The sequence below is a fragment of the Trypanosoma rangeli genome (assembly GCF_003719475.1).
Source record: "Trypanosoma rangeli strain AM80 chromosome Unknown Tra_15.4_contig_00082, whole genome shotgun sequence".
Classification (NCBI taxonomy): domain Eukaryota; phylum Euglenozoa; class Kinetoplastea; order Trypanosomatida; family Trypanosomatidae; genus Trypanosoma; species Trypanosoma rangeli.
The window spans coordinates 13,604-37,011 of NW_021705826.1; the positions used below are offsets into that span (position 1 = coordinate 13,604).

At 52.4% G+C, this 23,408-nt stretch overlaps 11 protein-coding genes across 11 annotated transcripts, besides 14 other annotated features; 1 reads left to right on the forward strand and 10 right to left on the reverse strand.

Moving 5' to 3' along the window:
* Positions 1 to 33: part of a sequence feature (A-rich) that runs on past the window's edge.
* Positions 34 to 170: 137 nt separating this feature from the next.
* Positions 171 to 1,310, reverse strand: TraAM80_03230 (uncharacterized protein; the record flags this gene model as incomplete). The annotated part of the gene is made up of 1 exon (XM_029380207.1): positions 171 to 1,310. One exon carries the CDS (start codon positions 1,308 to 1,310, stop codon positions 171 to 173), a length of 1,140 nt encoding a protein of 379 aa, XP_029239936.1.
* Positions 1,311 to 1,588: 278 nt separating this feature from the next.
* Positions 1,589 to 1,628: a microsatellite.
* Positions 1,629 to 1,955: 327 nt separating this feature from the next.
* Positions 1,956 to 1,985: a microsatellite.
* A 63-nt stretch (positions 1,986 to 2,048) lies between these two features.
* TraAM80_03231 (metacaspase 5) lies at positions 2,049 to 3,443 on the reverse strand (the record flags this gene model as incomplete). Its single annotated transcript, XM_029380208.1, has 1 exon — positions 2,049 to 3,443. One exon carries the CDS (start codon positions 3,441 to 3,443, stop codon positions 2,049 to 2,051), a length of 1,395 nt encoding a protein of 464 aa, XP_029239937.1.
* Positions 3,444 to 3,668: 225 nt separating this feature from the next.
* Positions 3,669 to 3,695: a microsatellite.
* A 149-nt stretch (positions 3,696 to 3,844) lies between these two features.
* On the reverse strand, positions 3,845 to 5,482 carry TraAM80_03232 (uncharacterized protein; the record flags this gene model as incomplete). The annotated part of the gene is made up of 1 exon (XM_029380209.1): positions 3,845 to 5,482. One exon carries the CDS (start codon positions 5,480 to 5,482, stop codon positions 3,845 to 3,847), a length of 1,638 nt encoding a protein of 545 aa, XP_029239938.1.
* A 222-nt stretch (positions 5,483 to 5,704) lies between these two features.
* Positions 5,705 to 5,724: a microsatellite.
* Positions 5,725 to 5,889: 165 nt separating this feature from the next.
* Positions 5,890 to 5,925: a microsatellite.
* Positions 5,926 to 6,239: 314 nt separating this feature from the next.
* On the reverse strand, positions 6,240 to 8,477 carry TraAM80_03233 (uncharacterized protein; the record flags this gene model as incomplete). Its single annotated transcript, XM_029380210.1, has 1 exon — positions 6,240 to 8,477. One exon carries the CDS (start codon positions 8,475 to 8,477, stop codon positions 6,240 to 6,242), a length of 2,238 nt encoding a protein of 745 aa, XP_029239939.1.
* A 17-nt stretch (positions 8,478 to 8,494) lies between these two features.
* Positions 8,495 to 8,567: a microsatellite.
* Positions 8,568 to 9,239: 672 nt separating this feature from the next.
* Positions 9,240 to 11,639, reverse strand: TraAM80_03234 (uncharacterized protein; the record flags this gene model as incomplete). The annotated part of the gene is made up of 1 exon (XM_029380211.1): positions 9,240 to 11,639. The coding sequence occupies one exon, from the start codon at positions 11,637 to 11,639 to the stop codon at positions 9,240 to 9,242; it is 2,400 nt and encodes a 799-aa protein (XP_029239940.1).
* A 98-nt stretch (positions 11,640 to 11,737) lies between these two features.
* Positions 11,738 to 11,794: a sequence feature (A-rich).
* A 5-nt stretch (positions 11,795 to 11,799) lies between these two features.
* Positions 11,800 to 11,828: a microsatellite.
* Positions 11,829 to 12,580: 752 nt separating this feature from the next.
* Positions 12,581 to 17,737, reverse strand: TraAM80_03235 (putative chaperone DNAJ protein; the record flags this gene model as incomplete). The annotated part of the gene is made up of 1 exon (XM_029380212.1): positions 12,581 to 17,737. The coding sequence occupies one exon, from the start codon at positions 17,735 to 17,737 to the stop codon at positions 12,581 to 12,583; it is 5,157 nt and encodes a 1,718-aa protein (XP_029239941.1).
* Positions 17,738 to 17,926: 189 nt separating this feature from the next.
* Positions 17,927 to 18,016: a sequence feature (GA-rich).
* A 22-nt stretch (positions 18,017 to 18,038) lies between these two features.
* Positions 18,039 to 18,071: a microsatellite.
* Positions 18,072 to 18,322: 251 nt separating this feature from the next.
* TraAM80_03236 (uncharacterized protein) lies at positions 18,323 to 19,126 on the forward strand (the record flags this gene model as incomplete). Its single annotated transcript, XM_029380213.1, has 1 exon — positions 18,323 to 19,126. The coding sequence occupies one exon, from the start codon at positions 18,323 to 18,325 to the stop codon at positions 19,124 to 19,126; it is 804 nt and encodes a 267-aa protein (XP_029239942.1).
* A 12-nt stretch (positions 19,127 to 19,138) lies between these two features.
* TraAM80_03237 (calmodulin) lies at positions 19,139 to 19,711 on the reverse strand (the record flags this gene model as incomplete). Its single annotated transcript, XM_029380214.1, has 1 exon — positions 19,139 to 19,711. One exon carries the CDS (start codon positions 19,709 to 19,711, stop codon positions 19,139 to 19,141), a length of 573 nt encoding a protein of 190 aa, XP_029239943.1.
* Positions 19,712 to 19,744: 33 nt separating this feature from the next.
* Positions 19,745 to 19,786: a microsatellite.
* A 7-nt stretch (positions 19,787 to 19,793) lies between these two features.
* Positions 19,794 to 19,824: a microsatellite.
* On the reverse strand, positions 19,825 to 20,715 carry TraAM80_03238 (RNA helicase; the record flags this gene model as incomplete). The annotated part of the gene is made up of 1 exon (XM_029380215.1): positions 19,825 to 20,715. The coding sequence occupies one exon, from the start codon at positions 20,713 to 20,715 to the stop codon at positions 19,825 to 19,827; it is 891 nt and encodes a 296-aa protein (XP_029239944.1).
* Positions 20,716 to 20,834: 119 nt separating this feature from the next.
* Positions 20,835 to 20,866: a microsatellite.
* A 170-nt stretch (positions 20,867 to 21,036) lies between these two features.
* Positions 21,037 to 21,831, reverse strand: TraAM80_03239 (thiopurine S-methyltransferase; the record flags this gene model as incomplete). Its single annotated transcript, XM_029380216.1, has 1 exon — positions 21,037 to 21,831. The coding sequence occupies one exon, from the start codon at positions 21,829 to 21,831 to the stop codon at positions 21,037 to 21,039; it is 795 nt and encodes a 264-aa protein (XP_029239945.1).
* A 514-nt stretch (positions 21,832 to 22,345) lies between these two features.
* TraAM80_03240 (putative antigenic protein) lies at positions 22,346 to 23,317 on the reverse strand (the record flags this gene model as incomplete). The annotated part of the gene is made up of 1 exon (XM_029380217.1): positions 22,346 to 23,317. The coding sequence occupies one exon, from the start codon at positions 23,315 to 23,317 to the stop codon at positions 22,346 to 22,348; it is 972 nt and encodes a 323-aa protein (XP_029239946.1).
* Positions 23,318 to 23,408: the final 91 nt, after the last annotated feature.

Sequence of the window (23,408 nt, forward strand, 5' to 3'; positions counted from 1 at the left end):
AAGGAAACGGAAGAAGAAAAAATAAAATAAAAAATGATGGAAAAAAGGCAGGCGCACTCACAGCCCTTTGCGGCAACATTTCACCCTCCCAAATCCACCCATACACACAAAGAGAGAGAGCAAAGAATAATAATAATATTGTGATTGTATTCACGGGGCAGCTAAAGAACCTATACTGCAGCTGCAGAAGCCGCAAGAGCACCGCGGTCCTTGAATGCCTCCAAAACCTCCGGGTACGCCACCACGTAGTACGTCGTTCCATAGTGCATATTTCGAAGCTCCTTAATCTCCAGACGTGACTCCCGCAGATAGTCCCGAATCGGTGAATTCCACTTGCATCCATGCGTGTTCACCGTATGGCGCTGCTCAAAGAAGTTCAAGAACCAGTTCACAGGGGCATACGGGCTGCTGCCGTGTTCAAGGAGCAGAATAAGACCGCTTGGCTTCACAACACGCTGCATTTGCCGAAGTGCCTTAACAGGGTCATGAAGGTGACAAAGCCCAAACATATCTACCACGCAGTCAAACTCTCCATCGGCAAAGATGTCTAGATTCTCTGACCGTACACGGCGCACGTCATATTTCGGATACGATGTACGAGGAATGCGGTATTGCAGGGCCTGCAGCTGTTGTGCGTTGGAATCACACATCACAACCTCGTGAACCGCATAGGGGTAGGCACCGATGTTTTGGCCATGCCCGGCAGCAAGCTCCAATACTTTTCCGTAAGCTTGCTGCAGCATTTCCTCGCGTAATTGACGAATCTCTCGCGGTTGCTCAATCCACACACGGACAAACGTGAGCACCGCCCCTGCAACAAAGACACAGGCCAGGGCAATACCCCACGTTCTCAGGCGTTCCTTCACTGGACGCTTCCCGCGCTGCAGTTGAAAGTACTCCCGCTGTTGGTAATACTCATGATGCCAAAATGGCTTTACATGCTTTGGAATATCATCAGTGTAGTCGTAGAAGTTTTTCTTCCCCTTAGATAAAATCGGTGAGTACGTCGTATCCCACTGCCACACAACTGCCTCGGGCTTTTTGTCGCGGCCCTCACGCTGCAGTGCATGTCGAGCATACTCCAGCACAACATCATCCGACGGCTCCAAAAATCCACCCTTCTTCTCCACGTTTCTATCCGTGTTTTCGACGGAAAGGGCCCCAGCTGCGTCTTTTGTTGCCTTTTCCTCCTTTAAGAAACTCTCCTTTCCACCCTGCCCCTGACCCGACAGTGTGCTGCACCACCTGAGAGAAATCGTCACTGTCAACGCGGTCCCCGAGCGTGTGGGGGGCAGACGACGGAAGAACATGCACAACTCACGGCCACTATCACACACTATCGTCACTACGTTATTTCTTGACGCCCACGCAGCCGGCAAGCAAAGAGGAGAGGGAAGAAAAAAGGTGGCATGCGGCGACGAAAGGAGTCAACACAACGCTAAATGACTTTGTATTTTCGCTCCTCCTGCAGGGAACACAAACTGTACGTCCTGAAAAGAGGGAAAAGGGGACGCATGAGGAGGGTAATATGTAGGCAAGTCCACCATTATTTTTTTCTTAAAGAAAGCAGGGGGGCTCATGCTTTTCCGTGTGTGTGTGTGTGTGTGTATGTGTGTTTGTTTGTTTGTTCCAAACAACAGTTGTCGATGCAACCAGTGGGTGCAACAACAGTGAAGGAAATAGGTACACAAAGAGCACGCGAGAGATGATGACCACATAAATAACTCCTTTGAGGAGAGGGGAAAGAAATACACACACTCATACACAAAAGAAAAAAAGTAAATGGGAACGAAGGATGAAGCAGGCGGATTTGTCCACAACACCGCCAGATTTCCCTCCCGCGCAGAGCCCAAACAGCACTGCAAAGATCATGAGAATACAAAAAGCTCAAACACAAAGGCAACAAAAAGAAAGAAAAAAAAAAGAGTGCCCGTAACCCCACTATTTATTACTTCCTCTCCCTGTCTTATCTCTCTCTCTCTCTCCTTATACTCCTTCTTTTTGCTTGTCGCTCCAAACTCCAAAATACACACAATAATGAGGAAAGGTCACAAGGGTTCTCCCCTACCGCTCAAATACGGCGAGGAAGAATACTGTGGGTATTGGATTGGTGGGTACTGCGGAGGTGCTCCCCCACCTTGTCCTCCAGGAAGGGCTGTTGGGTACTGTTCTGGTGGCCTTCCAGTTGACAGCTGTGCGAGAGGAATTCCAACCACAGGCTGGGGGTCACTGTACTGCGAGCGCGTCGGTTGTGGATAAGACGGCTGCTGTTGCGATGGTGGGGGGTAATACGGCTGCTGTTGCGATGGTGGGGGGTAATACGGCTGCTGTTGCGATGGCGGGGGGTAATACGGCTGCTGTTGCGATGGCGGGGGGTAATACGGCTGCTGTTGCGGCAACGCCCATGCCTGCTGGTATTGCTGCGGCACATACTGCATGAGACTAGTATTCATTGTGATTCCGCCAAACAGGGAAAACGGCTTGTACAAATCTGCTGGCTTTGAGCTGGAAAGTTGAGGCACCTGCGCGTACCCCTTCTGACGCAGCATCTCCCTTGTCTTAATGAAAATGTCCGCGTAAGTGAGTCGAGAGGTGTTTAGCAAGGCCCAGGTGAGGGCCTGTGTTGCGGCCCCACCAGCGGCTACGGAGCCCGCCCCAAACGAGGATGTGTTTGACACATCGGCACTTGTTCCGGCGTCGTCGCACCCGCTAAACATCACCACGTCGCCATTTGAAAAATTATTGCCACGCACCTTCCGCATCTCGTGCCGTCCTCCCGAGAGATAGCGGTTGTTTCCCACGTACACAAAGGGAAGATCCAACATCGAGGCGGAGTGGCAGCAGTCAAAGACTGCCGTCATCCGCACTCCAGCCGGGAGTCCCTTGACAAGTAACTCAAACAAGTCATCATCTAAAATGGCACCCTGCGATTCGTAGTCCAGCGGCACCAAACATTGGTCGTACGCCTCCGCCGCGTCGTTCTTCGACCTAGTCTCCGTCCCGTGCCCAGAGTAGTGAAAAAATAGCACATCCCCCGGTCGAACATCATACACCAACCACGCCATGTGCCTTATAATGTTTTCTCGGGTTGGCATGGCTGTAAAGTTGGGGAAACGCGGTTCATCTACAAGAATACAACACTCGGAAATGGGAAACTGGATTCGCTGCAGCGTTGCAAGCATTTGTTTAACATCGTTAACACACCCACTCAGCTGACTTCGTGTTCCTGTGTAGTTAATACCTATAAACAGCGCCTTCACCCGACCACCTGTGTATGGCGTAGGGGCCCTGTAAGGGATAACCGGACGGCACCAGCGTGCCTCGCGCAGCGCCTTCCCAACGTCAACGCGCTCTGGACGGCGTACCCTTCCAATACTGTTCACCACATACGGAAGGGCAATTTGTGCCAGACCGCCTAGTAACGTGCCCAGAAACAAATCCATTTTTGTTATCGTTCTGCCTCTGTTCCTGCTACTGCTGCGACTTTTGCCTGCCGGTATGCCGTTGTCTCCGTATGTGTGTGTGTGTTTGTGCAACCGTGACCGGCACCACGCGTTTCTCCCACGAGACCTCTTTTTTAATGACCCTCTTACTTTACTTAGAAAACTGTATAAAAAGCAAAAAAAAAAAGAACAGAGGCAGTTTGCCGTAAAGAAAAGATGAGCTGGCATTCATTATTTATTTATTTATTCATTGCAGACTGCTTCACTCCCTCTCCCCACACACATTCACCCACAGAGGAGAGTGACCCTACGACGCAGAAACATAGATAGATGCATATGCAACTGGATCACTGATCCCATGAGGACCGCAGGTAAACATGCATAATCCAGAAGCACCTATGTCAAAAGAACCACACGCGACTCATCGGTTGCAGTCCATGTGAAAGCAGAAAACTCTCCACGACGTACCGGCTGGACGCGAGAAACGGACTCACAAGCAGCGCACCTGCTCTGCTAACAACCGTCAGCTCCACTAGCTCCTCGTGGGCGCTGGAAACTTCATCCTGGCGGAACAACGTCATACTCCACCACGCGGGTTTCTTCTCGAGCCGTTTTAGCTCCTTCCGCATCTCACTTGACGCGCTCACGTAGATGGTGTCAAAGCCCGGAGTCGCGTCACTCAGCTTCTCCTCTTCTATGACTTGTGTGATACGCTGTACCAGCTGTGCCGCCGTGGGGGAACACTGATGTAAGGTGTTGTTACTCACATGACTCTCAAACCGTTTCCGCTCCTCTGGAAAATTGGCGACAAGGTACAGAAAGTGATTCCCGCGTGGCTCACCGAGAAGTGCAAGACAGTCCTCCACCGGATTGTGTGCCAAAACCGCCAGCACCTTTCGTGCTGTCAGTGTGTGTGCTGTGTAGAAGTTCTTTGCATCTTGAACTACACCGGGATGTGGAAGCAGCATGGACCGCACCGCCCAGTAGTCGCGCTCGCCGTATCCATTGTTGCCCCCTGAGTCCTGTAGGCACGATCGCACAAATTCGCTCGTATTTTTCACCTCAGCGCAGTCCATACAGAAAATGACCAGTGGCGTTTCCACCAAATCGTGCAGAGCGGCAGTGGTGCTTTCAGAGCTCACGCTCCATTGAAAGATCGAGGGAAAAGTAATGTTGGGGTTATTATTGCGGTAGGCGCAAAAGGCAAACTGCTGCAGAAGAAGCACACGCTCCAATGCGGTGGCTACCACAACTTGAAGCTCCTTATCCTGACCAAACAACAGTGCGGGACGGCCGGTGCGGCCAAAAAATGTAAGGGTCTTCCTCTCTTCCCCTTCCGCGAAGTAAATGGCTCCCTTGTCCCCCGGGTCCTCCTTGTTATACCTCCACCCCATTCTCTGCATGCGTTCTGCCTCCATCAACATCCATCGTTGCAAGGAATTGTGGAGATCCTCCTTCCATCGAAGAAGGAGGAATTCATCCGAAAGCACTGTGCATCCTGGAAAGTTGCCGCAGAGGAGTTTGTACACCTTCCGTATAGAGGCCAGTGACCGATGGATGTGTACCCTGTGCATTCCCTCGCCCTCTGTCAGGTTGCCCAGCAGCTCACTCAGGCGACGCAGCTCGTTTTCGGCTGCCGTCACCTCCACGTTGGGGACCCCACCCTGCTTGGCCTCTCCTTCGCTTATGATGGCGATCTCAGCCTGACACTTATCCACCGCATCTGTAGCCACCTTGAACTCCTGTGACAGCTTCCTCATCTCCTCCTCAATCCCTGCATTCTCGTTCTGCACGTCATCGAGGGTTCCGTTGTTCGACGACACGTTGGCACTAAGTGCAAAAATCTCGTTGCCACAGATCTGCAGCATGTCGGCGACGTGTCGCTCATGCCCCCGACTCTTCTCGTAGTTGGCCACAAAATCCTTCTCCCACGTCGTGACACCGTGGCGGTAGCCCAGCGCAAAAGCAACCATGACCAGCACCACCAGCGTGGCCAGCATGGCGGGGTGAAACCGCAGCTCCGCACGGCGATCCCGCATTTGGTCAGCCAGAAAACGGGTACTTCTCTGAATTGTTTTACGGGCTCACGCAGAGGTTGTGTGGAAGCTCTTTCTCTTCCTTGCTACGGCAACGCTCTCGGCCCTTTACTGACGCCGGTGAAGAAAAAACTAATACTGAAAAACCGGAGCCTGCGGACGCGCAGCGATCTTATCCCTAACAAAAAATGAGGAAGACGAAGCATAAAAATAAAATAAGAAACACATCAGCAGCAGCAGCAGCAATGACGTGGAGACTCATTTCTCCGCTCACCCCCATCTCCCCTCCCCCGTATCTCTCCGGGTGAGCCGTTGCTGTGTCACCATGCCATGCCAGCTGCTTCCTTCAGCAAAGCCGTGTTAATTTCTTCTATCACTCCCTTAAGGCAAGTTTTTTCTTTTCTTTCTTCATATACATATATATATATATATATATATATATATATTAGTCCGCCTCTGTCCTTCACTTGGCCCTCACTTCCTTTCACTTCCTCTCTCTCGCTCGCCTCGAGACAAACGCACAACCCATGTCTTCCTTCCCCCACCCACTATCTCTCCCTTCGCACGAATACACTCGCTCGCACCACGCACGCAAATGCGCAAACAGATACGTCAGCGGCGATGGGATGAGCAAAGTCGTAGAGTTTTCTTGTCAAGGCCACCCGACAGCGTGCACAGCACAGTTTGTTTGATTTGCTTCACTTTGCCTTGCTGGCCTTCTTTTCTTTATTTCCCCAATTGAAATCCGCCCTCCGTCAGCCTACAACAGCTGCATGACCTTCTCCCGAATCACGGCTGCGTGGGCCGTGTGCTTGGGTCGATCGGCTGAGTGGCACGTCAGCACCATCTCCAGTGCATGAGAGAGAAGCGGGACGAACTGGCTCGGCTGTTGGCCTGCCGGAAGACGGAGCGCAACATCTACCATCTGCGTCACCAGTGTGAACACAGTGACGGGGTGCACCCTGAACGGCACAATGCACCGAAGCGCCCTCTCCGCTGTGCGCAGCACCCAGCAGACGGTGTCTGTGTCGGGCACGGAATCAATTTGATTGTCAAGCACCTGTAGGCTGCCGATGGCCCTGCGGTACTCCGACATGGCTGCACAGACACGCAGGACCTGCAGCATGCGCAGACTGGAGCTGGTGTCGACTGAAATAAAGTTGTTGTTGACTGCCTGCCCGACACGATAGACCTCCTCACTCTCAAGCGCCTCCGAGGACCGCAAGATGTGTTCAAAGCGTATTTGCAGTGGTTTCGATCGCTGACACTCCACCGCCAACCACACAGCAGGTGCCGTGTCACCGCACGCCATTCGCTCCTCAATGATATTATCATGCAGTACTTCAACCGCCTTGCGTCGGTAGTAGTCGATGGAGGCAATCCACTTATTTAAGGTCTCGCTCAATACGTACTTGTCGTGCAGCAGGCGGCGCAGTGCCACCTGAAAGTCACTGGATTCCTCCCAAGCCGAGCAAATGAAAGTATGAAGAGTCAAAAATGTGTAGCGATCACTCACGGCACTTGCCGCCCGTTCTGTCACAATGCCGTACAAAATGGCAGGGTTCATTAGCGGCGAATACACCACATACATGGCTGCTGTACGCCAGAGCAGTGGGTGGTGTCGAAATTCGGCAACAAAGTCTTCCACAAGTCTGTTACGAATAAAAGTCACATGTATTTGATCTACGGGGGCGCCAAGCGGGGGCGCACAAATGTCAGCCACATGGGCAGCCATGAAAAGCAAGGCAAAGCGTCGGAGTAATTTTGGGTCGACAGTTACCTCCGTCGTGCTTCCCACCCCTGACGACTCGTCACCCGCCTCCAGACTGTTAACAAGTTGTGAAGAAGCAATGTTGCTGTTTTCGTTTGGCGAGGTTGGCAAGTACGCATTGCAACGAACAGCCTCTCCAACAAGATCCATGGCGCAAGCTACGTCTGCCATGCACCGGCTAGCCAATATTCGCTCAACGACGCCAACGTACCACGGCCCCTCTACAGCGCCTTTCCACGACTCCCATGAATTTTGAAACAAGTGGTGCAACTGACGAAGAGTCATGTACGGCTTGCAAACGGCGCACACCGCGGCAACGTAATCCATAACATCTAGCTCTAGCAGATGGCATGTTTCCAGAATCAGAGCTGCATCACCGCTTACCATTAAAAGGAGATCCAGGCATAAAGACTTTAGTTGTTGCGCCGCCTGCAGAATCAAATTAGATGCCTCAGTTGAGGGCATCAAGATACGCTTACAATCCACGACAAGAAGGTTGGCTGCCTCCATCCACCCTCTATGCTCTGTGCTGCTTTTTGGTGTCTCCAAGAAGAGACGAATCACGTCGGCCAAAGTACTCTCCTCTTCAGCATTAAAGGGGTCTACAACACGCGCCCGAAGGTAGTCTACGAGCGAGCTAATGAGGGCTGCAGCGGCAGGATACAGGCCAGCAAGGAAGGCACGCTGAATGGAGATCATGTAGGGTCCAAGAATACCCTCAAAAAGATCCTCCTCCTCCTCGGGCGAAAGCGCTGCTTGCGGTGGCACCTCATCCAATGTGCTTTGCAGCCGGTGAATGGCGTCCACAGACACAAACCGACTGCGGTACCACGCCAGGTATGGCTCACTCGCGTTAACTCCATCGTCGCCGCCGTTCTCCAGGATGGCAAGCACGACAGAGACAAGCTCCCACACCACCTCCGCCGTCGGGTCCACAACTGCCAGATCCTCAATCGCCTTCAGCCGCGACAGAAGCAAATCGGACCACTCACTTAATGTCTGTGGGAAGGCCGCTGTGCTTCTATTATTGCTGCTGTTGTTATTGACGGTGCTTACAGCGGCGGTGGTGGTGGCAGGCCCAGAAATCCCAAATCCCCCCGCGAGCGACTTGGCAAGGTCCTCGTTGCACTTGCTAAAGCGAACCCTCTGCAACTGGACGAATGCGTCGAACCCGGATCGCACCGCAGCAACGAGTATGGGTGGAAGTTCTGATGCAGCCGAGTTCATGTGCGTGTTGGTGGGCCTGTGTGCGTGTGTGTGTGTGTGTGTGTGTGTGTTGTGTGTGTGTGTGTGGGTGGTGTGGTGTGGTGTGGTGTGGTTAAATCCCTCTCTCTCCTCTTCCTCGCCCTAATCGCCCTTCGTCTCCGTGGTTTGCGCCGCCGGTCCTCTTCCCTGCCTTCTCGCTGGCCCGTGTTTCCTCCTACCGCCCCGTCTTCCTGCTTCGTTCTCTTCCTATTTATTTTATTCTCCCCTCCTCACAGTTTGAGGGCGCAGGGGGAATGCAGCTGCGACAGCGTCCCTGCAGGAACCGAAAGGAGGCGGCGGACGACAACCCCAGCAGGCGTTGAGAAATGGGAGAGAAGCGCACCCGCCCATACGCAGAAAAAGGAAAAGACGCAAAGAGAATAAAAAAGTGGAAAACAACATATACACGGCTACGCGCCTGTGTGCCAGCCACGGTGGAGACATCACTGCCCGGAAGGTGAAGACGAGAAGCAAACGACAGCGAAGGACGAGGAGCCGAGAGAAGGGTGACCACGCCCCTCACGGAGCAAAACAAAAACAAAAACAAAAAGCGCACTCACCCAAAGTTTCCCGCCCCAACTCCCCCTCTTCTCACGCAGCCATTCGTCACTATGTTTCATCTCCAGTCACTGCCTCACACCTCATCCTCATTAAGAGATCCTCAGAATTACCCCTGTTTCGTTCTTTTCTCTCCTTTCCAAAAAGGAAAAAGGAAAACTTCGCCAATCGTTGGCCGGTGAAGAATCAGGTTGTTTTTGATGCATGAGGTTCCTCCGCTTCCGGTGCCTCCTCGACCACACCGGCCCGCTGCCGGGCAGCCACGTCATCGGACTGCAGACGCCGGTAAACTTCCGCTACACGGATGTGTAATCCCCACTGCCACGCAAAGTAAACGCCAGCGAGGAGTAGCGCACCGGCGGCTAAAAAAAAGACCTCCCGCAGGATGTGTGCAACAAGATTGCCGATGGTGCGATCAACCACGATGACCAACAGCCCTTTGACAGCCGAAAGAAATACCACGCCTCGTCGCCCCGGATCTTTCGTAAAGAACATCAGACACAAGTGCGAGGACACGCATGGAAATCCCACATACAGAGCCAAGTTGTACACCTTGGCGAAGAAGGGCAGCGCGGACAGCCCAAGAAGCATGCACAGCTGCATGAAATGCACTCCAACGTAGCTGATTGTGATCATCGAGTGCACCCTTGCGAAGGCCCACAACATCATGACAAACTCCCCGCCTGCATACCGTCGCAGAAAGGCAGGACACCGCTCACATTCACGCATGGTAATGTTGCGTAGTTCATTCTGCAGGGCGACCAAAGTGAAGAGTGTCTGAAGCAATGCAACAAAGACGTGGGCAGAGAGTGTAGTGGTGGTGTAAAGCCCCCAGGTGTACTGCACCCAACCAAATATTCCACAGGCCAAATTGAACCCAGGCCCCAACGGCATGGTAAACCAAGTTAAAAGACAATAAAGCGCTTGGCATATTAACTTCCACTCCAGCACAAGCAAATAAAGTTCCGCACGCCAAAGAAATATGGCGGAGCTACCAAGGAAACCCCTGAGAGCTGAGAGGCCGAAAAACTCTGCGAGTGACGGAGCCAGGTGACGAAGCCGGGTAGCAAAGGAACGCGCCGCAAGATTCATGGCGCGACAAACAGGCAGAGCAAGCGCCCTGTGGAACAACATCACACCCGCCCCCAGACTCTTTACGCACAACACTGTGAGCTTCCACTCTGCCTTTAGGGCCCAGTTGTATGCCCCCCAAAGACCCGGCACAAAATCCAGTTTATCTGACGCCCAGCGAAAGGCCTCGCAAGAGATGTTTCCAATTTGGACGCCCAACACATATCTTTGATCATCGGCGTATTGATGGCTAGACACATTGCAAAAAAAGAGTTGGGCGTTTCTTGTCGCGGAACAGTAAACGCCCATTATCACTACCTCCACATTCTCTAGCCCGACAATAGCGTAGGGAATTGTTTTTTTTACTACACATAAAAACGCACCTCGGGCAGCAACAGCCCACTCAAAAAGCTTAGCCGTCGCCACTGACGTACCGGCAAGCAAGACACGTTCCACAACATATGTCACCTGCTCCTGCGTGCTCTGGAGAACCCGGGGCATATGCCAAAGCCATCGAATAGAATACGGCACCTGCTCCTTCAGAGCGGGTGGAGCAACACCACGATCCTCCAGTAGCCGCAACATTGCGTGTCCTCCCAGCCTGGGGAAGCACACTACGAGGGATCCGGTATCACTGGACACAAACTCATTAAGCTGGTGTAACTGCTCTAGAGCATCCACACAGCCTTCTGCACGACGGATACTTTGTGAAGAGGTAAGATGCCCATTGCCGTCGTACAGTTCAACTTGTACATTTACAAGAAGCACATCCGATGTTAAGCTTAAGCAACGAACATTAGAGTCATCGGTGTGAGTTTTGTTAGGTGCTGGTAGTTTGCAGCGGATTGTGATGTCTTCCATCCGAGCATTCGCCCCCAACAAGGTGATACGATGCATTGTCCGTCTATCTCTAGAAGCAGCCTTTGTACAGCCTTCCAAGGCGTAAATGCGTGTATGGTCTGCAAGCGAAACCAAGGATCGTGTAAAGACTTCCGAGCCACCACTGTCCTCGTGGGCAGCTAGGTGTGTCATCTGCATTTTACACGGCAGTTGCACCAGTGTCACACCATCATACACCACAAAGAGGTGACGAGGGCCAACGGCTCTGTGGGACGGCCACACAGCCACCAGTCCGTAGTACCGAGACACCCACGTCATGGTGTCAACTGGGATCTCCAGGTGCACGTTGTGACTCAATTGCGGCACACACACGCCGATAAGAACAAAAGACAGCAAAAATGGCACAAGGCCATTCTTCCATGAAGTGGCGCCACTAACCATGGCAAGCCCCAGAGCCACGGTGGTAATATAGAAAGTCAGCCCCGTACGCAAGGAGACCATCCAAAAGACGGGAAAACACAGACAGCCCAGGTAATGCCATTGGATGCAGTGAATCTTTGCCCCGACGCGGTACACCACGGCGACAACAACTTGAATGAAGAACACAAGCATCAGAGCCGCCGCGCCGGCACCAAAGATGGGAAGCAATTCTTTTTCTTGAAGTACAAACGGCATGTTTTTGTTTTCCTCTCTCTTGTGTGTTGGTGCTTCCCCACCCTCTCCCCCGCCCTCCGCGCCCCACTCCCACGGCCAGGAAGAAACTCAGCCCAATGCAAACAAAACAACAAACAATAAACAAGACGGACAAACACAAGAGGAAATAACATACACTCATTATATATATATATATATATATATATATATGTGCACATACAGTTTAAAACAAAAAAATGCCTTACACCCATTTTTCACATGGATACAACATCCAGACGCATTTTCAAGTATCCCAAGTAAGGGGTGGGGTTAAATATGTGTAAATAAACTTGCTGCGGTCATTCATGCGCGCGTGCACATGAAGAAACAATACATAAAAAAAAAAACAGCTAAAATGTACCTGCTATTGTAGTTTATTCTTTAAAACAAAAACAAAAAAAAGGAACGATCCACGTCTTACCGTTTACCGCCACACCAGAAGGAAGTAAAAAGGGGGGAAAAAAAAAGAATGTATGCTCCCCTGCGTTGCCTTTGTGGCCGAAAAAGTCTCCTCTCCGTCCACGTCCATCCAACAGCAGGGAAAAGCCCAAGAGGACTGTTGACGACCCACTCCAAAGAGAGTCGGTCATGAAAAGTGGAGCTTCCAAACACAAAAAAAAAAAAACACCCGGAACCCTGCCTGCGCGCAGGGCAGCTGAGGGATTGGGCGGGGCGGGTTTTCAAGGCACATGAGTTGCAATGAGAGACACGTAATGCCAAATCTGAAAGACTATACCCATTTGAGATGTTTTTGCCAGCCTCATGTTGGGCCGCACCCTCCCTCTCCCACGCCCCCTCAAACCAAAAACAGTAAGAGAAGGAACAGAAGAAAAAAAATTATCAGCACCTGTCATGGGTTCGGAAGCTCCTTTCCGTCTTGTTGAGGTTTGCACGCTTTCTTCTCACAACCGCACCTGCTCACGTCACAAGGGTAAAACTCCTTGAATTTCTAATCCTGTTGAATCTGAAAACAGTGTCGACTTCGTAAAACCGTTGTTGGAAGTAGAGAAAATGTCGTTGCCGCCTTGCACATTCAGGTGGCAATCTACTTCCCGGGTGATGCGTTCTACCTCGGCGGAAACTTTGTTTTGAATACTCTGCCGGCGCTCTTCTGCCCGCCTCGTCTTGGATGACGGACTCACCACCAGATCTTCGGATCCGCCCTTGCCACGCACAGTAATTATGCCGTTGGTAGCTGCACACACGCGCTGTTTGATAATCTCCCATTGAGCCTTGTTCTCCAGGCGCCAATGGATAACGTCCGACGCAGGCACCTCAACGGGAATCCCTTCGGCGCGGACAAAAGACAAGTTAGAGCCTTGCACACCACGATCCTGGGAAGAAGACATGGAGGCGTTTTTGCCACTTGCAATTCCACATAATAGCTCCGCAAAACTACGGTAGTCCACGCCAATGATGGCAATAATAATTTGGAATTGATTCATCTCGCTGTTCATTAACTGGCGTATCAAGACAATCAAAACTTCGACCTCGTCCGCGTCGCAGTTGGAGGCTGCAGTTATCAATCGACGCAACAACACCCGTATCGTGTTAGGTTCGTGCCCATTCGCCCCCAACAGCTGCGTCAGCGTAGCAGACTCCAGCTTGGAAAACTTCTTGGTCGATGCCAGGAGCGCAAAGCTGAGAGTCTTCCGCGTTTCAAAAAGACGACTTGAATGTTTCATCTTTGTGCGAACCCAGGCGTTGTTGTTGACGGCGATGGCGCTGATGGCATTCACGATCTCCAACCCCAACCCCAGTGGGAGTGGGCATAACACCTCCTCGATGCCGTGAAAGAGGTAGTCCAAATTCTTGATGATGTTGGCTGCCTCGCCTCGGTCTGGTATCTCACACCGACTTTTCGTGAAGTGAGAGACGATTTCCTCCAGCACAAGACGGGTAAAAAAGGAAGAAAGCCCCGCTTGTCGAAGCGTACGCACGATTCCTGCCTTGCTGTTGCGGCTCAGGTCCAAAATGGCCAGATTGCGTACTATGTTCCGTACTCGCTGCTGCACTGCAGCCGCGTGCTTCTTTGCAGGCTTGGATATCATGTCGTTGCCACTGCTGCTCGCGGGGTTAATCACGGGCCTCACCGCACCCCACAACCACAGCAACCAAGGGAATGGAAGCAGCATTTCACCGTTTTCAGTGCGATCAACAATTTTCTCTAGATGCGCAAGAACACGAAGTGTAATGCTCTCTGTGGATTCTTCCTGCATGGGAGAGAAAATGGAGACTCTACTCGCGCTGTCTGCCGTGTTGTTGGCCCCTCGGTCCTCATGCGCTGCGGTATTTGACTCGGAGTTACCTTCAGAAGAGGGATGAGAAACTTCCGTGGTGGAACCAACCGTTAAGGAGCTTGCGCCAACGCCACACAGCAAACGCGCCAGCAACGTCAAGAGTGTCTGAATCGCCTGTGGCACCTGAAGGGTAACGTGAGTGTTTCCCCTGGATCGCGGGCATCGATGAGTGTCATCAAGAAGAGTCCGTGTATCATTTCCGTATGTAAGCTCGTGAGAGACATCAAAGCTATACTCCCGTCGTGTCACGCGCAACTCCGGTGACACTAAGCCAGGCATATAACCTTGTAGAGTCTGTGTTTGACCAGCAGTTACCGTGGGATAATGACTATGTTCTGGCTGCTTTGTGGAACGTCGCCTTGGCTTCGATGAGCCAGCCTGCTGCAGATGCAACATCACCGCATCCCCCTCCATGGTCGGCTGGAAGGCATCAAAGGCCATCTGAAAAAGACAATTAAAACTTGCTATGCCGATGGGAACCGCAGAAGACGCAGGACCTGTCATTACCGCTCCAAGCACCTCATAGCCATGGGATTTCATGAAATGTTCACGAAACTTTTTGTTGGTATGGTGTATAAGAGATATGATGCGTAGGGCAAAGATACGCACCGCCTCATCGCTGTGATTTTTACCACCGACAAGCCTAATAAGGAAGGAGACGCCGGTGTTACCAAAGGCACCCCAAATAAGGTCACACATGGCGGTGTTGGTGAGGGCGATGTCAAACAACATGCGCAGCATCTCCGCCTTCACAAAATCCGCCGTTCTAGAAGCTGAGGTGGAGAGGAGAAACAATAGCGTTTGCTCCATTTCGCGTGGCTCTTTGCATAGCCGCTCCACAAGAGCAATAACGCACTCTACGCACTCCGGGGGAAGCCGCATACTTAGCGCTAAGATCCGCTCAAATCGTCCAGGCACCGCCCGAAAGATGGCAACATTCTCCGGAAGCAACAAGGCGTCGCTCAGCTCGCGCAAGATGCACATAATAGCTGTAGGATGGAGACCCTCCCGATTAACGACGTCAAGTAGCAGTGACAGCATGTCTTGTGTGGTGTGGTGAGTCCGCATCACCTTGCCACCCCCACGTGGAATTGTGCTGGAGATCAAAATGGCCGGGACCTCAATGGGGATGTTTTCCCATGTGTGCATTTGCTCTCGCAACCGCACAATCGCACCATCAACCACCATGCAATTCAGCTCCTTCTCCGTCGTTGTTAGCTTCATCGCAGTGCAGATAAACTGTACACACAGCTTGGCAACCGTGCCAAAACTTGTGGAACATTTTTTGGCCACCGTGAGGGTCCGCAGCGCCCAGTTCACCACATTTTCACACAAAAACATTCTGTGCATGTCCAAGGGGCTGCATGCCACGACGCTATGCACCGACACCCCCTCGTTCCTCCCCGCCAAAGTTCCCGTCACGCCAACGCTAAAGTCGTTTGTGCCTGAAACTATTTGGCTCTCCACACTCAGGAATGGGTGACACGAGATGGGGAGCTCCCGTGCGGGACGTGGGCCTGCCTGGTATATGCGCTGCAACTCTCTCTCTGAAAGAGTCCCATCAAACAGTTCAATGCTCGCAATAAAACCAAAAAAGGATGACTCGTCACGGTAACCCCCAAACGCAAACTGCAGTCGATCTTTTTTTGAGGGGCTCTTAGGGAACGAAATGGACAAGCTGTTCTCAGTCCGCCGTCCATCAATAAAAAGCGAGAACCCCGCCATGTTGTGGGTGAACGCCACGTGTGTCCAGGCATCTGCCGGAAATGAGGTGTCGGGAATGCTAGACAGCGTCACTTCAGTGGAATGCCGTGTGCGCATCATCAGACTGCAGGAACAACCGTCTGCCATGATCATCAACGTCACGGAGCTCCCGGATGCGCCGTCCGTGAAGGAAAATAGATGGCTCCCTTCCAGCCAAACGCATTTTGGATGTATCCATGCAGCGAAGCTGTAGCCGTTGAAACGGGTGGTGGGGAACCGGTCCACCATACAAACCACACTGCCACTACCGGGAAAAAATAGGACGCCGCGAGGAAGCCCCGCACAGGTAAAAACATGTAACAGGGAACCAACAATGTCGGCATCAATTGAGGAGGTCTGTCGAACGCACATCTCCTCCACGACGTACAATAGCTTTGGCAGCATCGTTTCAGAGACGTACAACGATGACAAGAGGCTCATTAAGGCCACTGTGGTTTGAACTGTATACGCATTTAAGGCGTGGTGTGGAGAACAGGGCCTTCCAAGAATCATCACCTCATGGGAAAAGACGCTGGGCTGCGAGCACGTGATACGTGCAATAAGTGCCTCGATGATTGGGCTATCTGCAAGTACTTCGGCATTTCTCGGTGTTGCCACACAGAGTAGCATGAGTGTGGCAATAACGCTGCGGTAAATGACGTCTGAGGTGGTGCTCTGTGCATCCATGCAGAGAAGCGCCTCGGCAATAAAACTGCACCCCTCCCCAGACAAAACGCAGTTAAACAACAGGGATGCCAGGCGCCACACGTAGGCTGATCCTCCGGCCAAGAGGGTGTCCCAGTGGGCGGATAAAAACTCATAGCTTCTAGCCGCACGGCTGACGCCCGGGGAAGACAACGATGACGGCGACAGCGGTGGGAAGCCAGTGTTATTCAACATATTTCGACCCCCAACCTTGTGCATGGCATCACCGTTTAGTGCCTGGCGCCGCAGCGAGAAGCTGTCACTCGTTGCTACCTCCACCAGAAATTCAATGAGCTCCGAGGCCCAGGCTTGAGCCCCCTCCACGACAAGCGTGGCGTCTTTTCCAGGAACGTTCGTAGGGACGGGTAGTGACACTTCAACCCTTGACACGTTTGAGGCCGCAGTAACCCACAGTGTCACAAGCTCGTCGCGGTGCTTCCCCATACACAACTCCTTGTTGGCTGCACACCCACGCACCATGCCGCTTACTAAACCAAAGTACGTCACCAATGCGGTGAACTGTATCCCGCCGCCCACCCCGCCGGCGGTTCCCCTAGCAACTACTAAACACGTGCGAATCAGTCCGGATAAAAAGCCGTCGCGTCCGCACCTAAGACGGGCGCTATCGGTAGGGACTTTGTGCACGTCTGCCCGACGAAACGCAGCCGCAAGTAAGCATGCCAGCTGTACCTGTTGTGGAGTCACCACAGATTCGATTTTGGCATCCTCAGGAAACAGCAAAAGTTTCTGGCTTTCAGCAAGAGCTTCCTCAAGAAGCTGGGAGTTGTATCCAGCGATCTCCAACAAGACGGAGGCAAGCGTGTCTCGCGTCCGTTTACTCATAGGAACCTGCATCAAGTACTTTGTCATGTAAGTTACTAACTTAAACCGAATAATAAGCTCAGATGAATTGTCCCCGTTGGTCCGAATAAGAATTTTCAGCGCCTCCATGCAAGTTAGCATGGAAGATTCTCCAATGAACTTCCGTATCACATTCTTCTTATCTAATGAAGACTCTACTAATGCGTGATTTGGAGCACCGTCATTGCCTGCCACATGATCGTTTCCTTCGTTGCAGGCGTTGCCCGTCGTGTATTGCTCCAACTGAGCAATCAGCTCTCCCTGAAACTCTGCCGCCCACATGTCTAATAACGTTGTGTCTGAGACAATTCGTTTTTTCCGCCACGACTCCTCTATTGATTTGGAGGTGGAGATGAGCTCCTGCTGCGCCACCGTGATGGGGTCGAGACTAGGCTTTATCAACCGTCGCAGGCTGGTAACCGCCTGCTGGGCAAAGTCGGCCAACTGTTCTTTGGAAAGCGTACCTTGCATTGCCCGCAACTCTTTCTACAAAGTTCGAAATGGTGCAGAAACTAGTAAATACTACTACCTCTCTCCGGGTCCAAATCCTACACGGACCGGAAAATCAAAACAACTTAACAAGTCGTGGAGTCAATAAAGGCAGAGATATGGGGAAGTAAACATGCAGTGCAAACAATGTGTGGCAAGAGCTCCACCGCTAAGACAGCAAAAGAAGACACAGGAAAAACAACAAGAATCACAAAAACAAAAGTAAGAAAAAAAAATAGAAAGAACAAAAACAAACAAAGACGCATACATACATACATGCGTCTGTGTGTGTGTGTGTGTGTGTGCGTGTGTGTGTATTCGGCACAACACAGTCGATAGCAGTGGCCAATCTACACGCCTCCCCACTCTCCGGAGGCCACTTCGCATCTACGCGAGGAGAAGAGGAGAGGGGGGATGAGCGCAAAGGTAAATTATAATCAAACAGGTTCAAATATATATTTACGGCCACATTGGGAAAACTTTTTTTGTAAAAAATTTTATTCTATATTTTCCCTTTTTTTTTCTTTTTGTTCTCTATTAAGGGGAAGGCGTATTCTCTAGGATTGAATGCAGCAGCTCCGGGACCACATCTTCTTCTTCTTCGTTGCTCCTGTCACAGGAGCGTTTTCATTGGCGGCACTTCGTGACCCATGCATGGCTTGGAGCAAGCTGGAACGCTCCACGGCAGCAGCGCTGTCGTCTTCCACAACACCACTCGTGTTGCCCAAGGCGTGTGAGTCAGTCAAAGAAACTTCCTTCAATTGTTCTAGCGGAAGCTCCGGTAGGGTTCTCATCGCGCTACTTTCGAGGAACCGGCTCGTACGTAGAACCGATGGGACACTCCCCTCCCGTGGCTCCATCAGGGTTCCCCCCCTAGTGGCTGGCGGCAGCATAGTGCGTGAAACTTCAGGGAACGGTAACGAAGGAAGTGTTTGCATCTCGAGCGGCTTTTCAACATCCTCGGTGTATAACGAGGCTGCATTTGCGGTTTCACTGCGCAGCACAGATGTGTCTAAGTGTGTGGGACGCTGTTCACAGAGTGGTTGTGATTGCTGCAGGCTCGTAGCTCGCGTGACAGGACCGCTTGTGCATGGCGATGGCACAGTCGTTTTGGGCGGGGGAAAGGATGGCGCTACCCTATTGGTGTCATCCGATGCGTCGTCCGGCGCCGTTGGGGCAGGTGATGTTTGCCGTCTCGTTTGCAGCGCACTCAGACGCCCACGCAAAGGGCGGCTTTCGCCCCCAACACTGCCTCGCACGGTCCCTTGTGACTTTGATCCCTCCTTGCTCCTTCTGCAACTGCTTGTAGAGTCACGTAAAACACTCTTCCCGTCACCGTCTTTTAAATTCGTTGCAAGTTGTTGCGGGTGAGAGTCGCCAGCCTCAGCTGCCGGCTGAGGAGCCACGGTGCGTGTCCCCCCCTGGCGTGTAGGCGGGCACATCACAGGGCAACGCGTCCCTGGAAAGGTAGCGCAACAAAATCAACTGCACCGCATAGAGCTGAATGACGTCTGTGTGGGTTGGGTCCAGCAACTCTATGATGGCCTCCACCTCACTAGAGGTCATGTCCGTCGCGGCCGACGAGGTCAGGATGGTGCGAAACTCACCCCGGTTCAAGGTGTCAGAGCCGCGGACGTCAAAGGCGTGCTTGCATTGCGCAATGGTCTCGGAGTTCAGCGCCCGCGTCGCCTCGAGTGCGGAACAGAGTTGTAGAAATAATGGGAGCGTCAGGCGTTTGCTGCGTCCAGCGACGTCTAGCAGGCAGCTGCGCAGAAAGGGCGAGGTGGGGTAGTACCCCATCTCCCGTGCGGCAGTCATGATGAAACAGGAGGGGATGTGCGCCTCCCCGTCATCGGAAAGCACGCGGAGAGTGAAGAAGACGTCCTCCGCAAGCTCCTCGTCCACATCCAGCGACGCTACAAGACTCATCTGCAAAAGAAAAAAGAAACGAAGCATGGAAGCACACAAAATACACTGAAAAGCTGCTGGAACAAATAAAACAAGAAGGACAAGCAACAACAACAAAAAAAAGGACGGGATATATATATATATATATATATTATATATATTCATGTCAACTCATTTCGCACTCTTTTATGTTTGACGGCCAGGATGCGCTCCAGCAGTGATTGAAAGCTATCCAACATGCTCTGCTGGTCCTCTGCAACCCTCGTCCCCCAGCCCTCAATGGAGGCCCGCAGGGTCTGTAAAGAGGTCACAGTACTCTCGGATGACCACTGCTGAATTTCTTCCAGCGCCGCCGCGCGGAAAGCAGCCTCCTCCAGCAACGGCGCAAGCAGCGAAAACCGGCGTGTCAACTTCGCCAGTCTTGCACAAATATCATCTGTCTCAAAGAGATCCCTGACAAAGTCATGCAACTCCCTCAACGAGGTGTCCTTGTCCCACTCCACCGCACGGGAACAGATCTTGTCTACCACACCGGGCCAGTCCTCCAACTGCTGGAGCAGACTGTCGGTGCGACCCAACAGCTCTTCCACACACTCCTTCTGCAGGAGGCGTTGCATCGTGCGTGCAAACTCCCTCGCAGCTACACGTTCCTCAGGGGTTTCGTGGCACATCAGCCAGTCGCGTAAAAAGTGGCATTGTGACTTCATTCGATCAATCTCGTACCGTGTCCCCGATGAGGAGGAAAAAGGCAACGGGCCCAGCGGCAGTGCATCTGGGGGACAGACCAAACGGCACGGTTTTGCTGGCGATGAAACCAATTTGTCAACCCCCTCTTCTGGTGTGAGCGCTCTCAGCTGCGGAGGCACATCGACGCGGAGCGCAGTGCGGAGCTGCCGCAGAGCATCCTCGTGCTCGAAAGAGCCGTACAGAACACCACCGTCATCGTGCTCTTCCAAGGTCGGCAAAGGCGGTGACACCTCCGCCTCCCCGCGGTAAAGGCTACCGTATCCCTCGTAGACACAGTCGTCAGGGATGGTGACGCGCTGCGCCATCGCGGCCTCCCTGCCTGTTCACTTTCCCTTAAAAATTAAAAGCACATACGAAATGACGCTCACGTTTAAGGGCCACAACTGCATTCACATGTAGAGCATAGTACGTTATCCTCCTTTCTTTATATTATATATATTATACATAATATGTTATGGTCGTTTGTCTTTATTTCTCGTTTGTAACAATCTCACACCCACTCCCGCGCGCCCGCCCTCTACCCTGCTTCCGCCCCTCACAAAACGTCTTTCTATCCCCCTTACTGTGTCTAAAATGCGCTCCCCCTCTTGTCAGTCACGACGCTGAGGACAAAATGCGACGCCCTTCTACCTCTGAGGCAGAATAGCGTACCACTCTGAGCGGAAATTGTCCTCCAATTCATGCGTCATGGTTAGCGTGGCCTTATAATCCCGCCCTGTATACTGCCGAAACATTTGTAGCACCTCATCCATGGCCACCATGAATGGCGGACCCCAGTCGCGCTGTTGCGGTATTTTACGCACCATCCGCTCATACGCAACCCCCGCGCTTGGACGGAGAACGCTTGTCACCGTCTTCACGTACACGCTGCGGAGGTCGGGCGGGATCGCCATCATAGCAGCGCGGTCAAACACAAAATCCACCGCTGTTTCGCTGTACTCTTTGAAAAGGGGCAACTCCATGAGATCTCCATAAAAAAGTGTGATGCGGCAGTCACCCGTGGTGACCTCGTGCATCTCCACCTTTCCTGTAGACCCCTTTGCCGAGTCCAACTTTGTCGTTTTAAAAATTAAATCTGGAAAGTTCACTTGCCGCTGTCGTGTTAACGCCTCGTCGCTCAAGTCCACACCAATAACGTGCCTTGCCCGGCAGCTAACTATGTACGGTAGGATCGTAGAGTCACCACACAGGGGAACAAAGACTGTTTTCCCCTCCAAAAAACGGATCACAGCTTCATGCAAATCCCCCTTTTGACTCCCCTCCTCGGTCTGCTCCTCCGCAGGAAGGAGACCCGCGCAACGCAAGAATGCGCTCAAAACGTGTGTAAAGGAAGCCAGACGTTCCCACTCCTTCCACCCCGTCTTCTGCGTTGCCCAAGCTGTGTTCCAAAACTCCTTCACGTTGTGGGAGGCAAGATGCATGGTCACAAGTACGGAGTTGAACACAAGAAAAATGTCGCGCTCTGATTTATTCTTTTTTTATTTTGTATTGGCAAAAAAACATATACAATATATATATAAAGTGTATATGTGAACTTTCGTTGTTATTTTGTTTGACTCCTTTCTTGTCCTTATCACTGTCTAAGACGGTGTGTTGCTTTCGGCCCTCCCCGTCACCGCGAATTGGCGTGACTTCACCACAAGAAAGAGAAAGACCCCTTTGCGCACACAACGATGTTGCAACCTCACCCCACGCAGCCCGCGCGTAAAAAAACAGCAAAAAAACATAGACGTAGCAGCAGCAACAGCGGTGGTGCCCCCTTTTCCCTGCTCAGTTACCCTCCTTGCTCATTGCTTTTCTCTCCTCTAAGCCACGTTGGGCGCATCATGGTAAAAACCGCACACAGCAAGCGGCGGAAGCGCCCAGCAAAGCGCATCAAATAGACTCACACAAAAAACAAAACAACGATATGCTCGTTCGAACGCACGTTTCCCTTCAGCTTCTGCTAACAGTCCCACAAGTTTTCTCCTCCGGCCGCTCAGGGCCCTCCTCCAACTGAGTTCGCCTCGCACATAAGAGTTTGAAAAGTGCACCGCGCGCAATCGCGTCTGCACAAGTAAGCCGAATAAGTTGCTGACGCGTCGTGCCCCTCGCCTGCACAATGCAGTCAAGTGCACACGCGCTCTCGTCCTCGTTCAGCTCGTAGAGCTCTCCGATAACCAACTCAACAGCTGCGACACCATCCGGTCGAAGGAGGACCAAATGGGAGGGAAACAGTTTCACTGTCGCCTGCGCGCACACCTCCACAAGACTGGCCCCGGGTTCCAGCTGCGCATACACGGCAGCAGGGACGGCAAGCTCGATGACACGCAGAGAGGCCATCTCCTGTGGGGTCAACCTCTCATCGTCATCCGTCTCCTTCGTCTCTGGAACTGCAGACGGCAGAGACAGCGATGGCTGGTTTGTAGGCAAAAGGTTTTCATTTGAGGAGCGTGAAGACGGGGACGAAAGCACAGGAGATACCAAGTCCACGTCCTCACGCTCCACTGTGACGCCTAACCTTTTTCCGGGGTCATCCCCCTGGCCCGAGTGTACTAGAGGACCGGCAGAAGATGCGCCCTGCCGCTGCTGCTGCTGTTGTTGTGGCTCTCCTCCCCCGCCGCCTTGCCGACAGCGTTGCTCCTCAACGTGTTGGTCACCATTGTAGCGATACTGCAGTGTGTCATTTTGCCTCCTGATAGCCGCCAGCTTCCTTTCGATTTCCGCGATTGCACCCGCGCCGTTGCGCCCCTCCGCGGAGGGGGCACATAATGAGGGCGACGATATCGTCATTTCCGCGGACGGTGGGACCCTCACCACCTCCGGGCGCCGCTGCGACTCCACCGGGGCGTACGCCCTGCGCAACTGCACGTAAAAGGAGGAGTAGCTTGGCGACTGCACCGGCCCCCCACTGCTGCACTGCTGCATGCACCCAACGCAATCTTGCAAAAACGGCGGGGAGAAAGCGGTGACCACATAAAAAGAAAAAAGGACAGTTGAAGCAGGCACCTTGAATGCT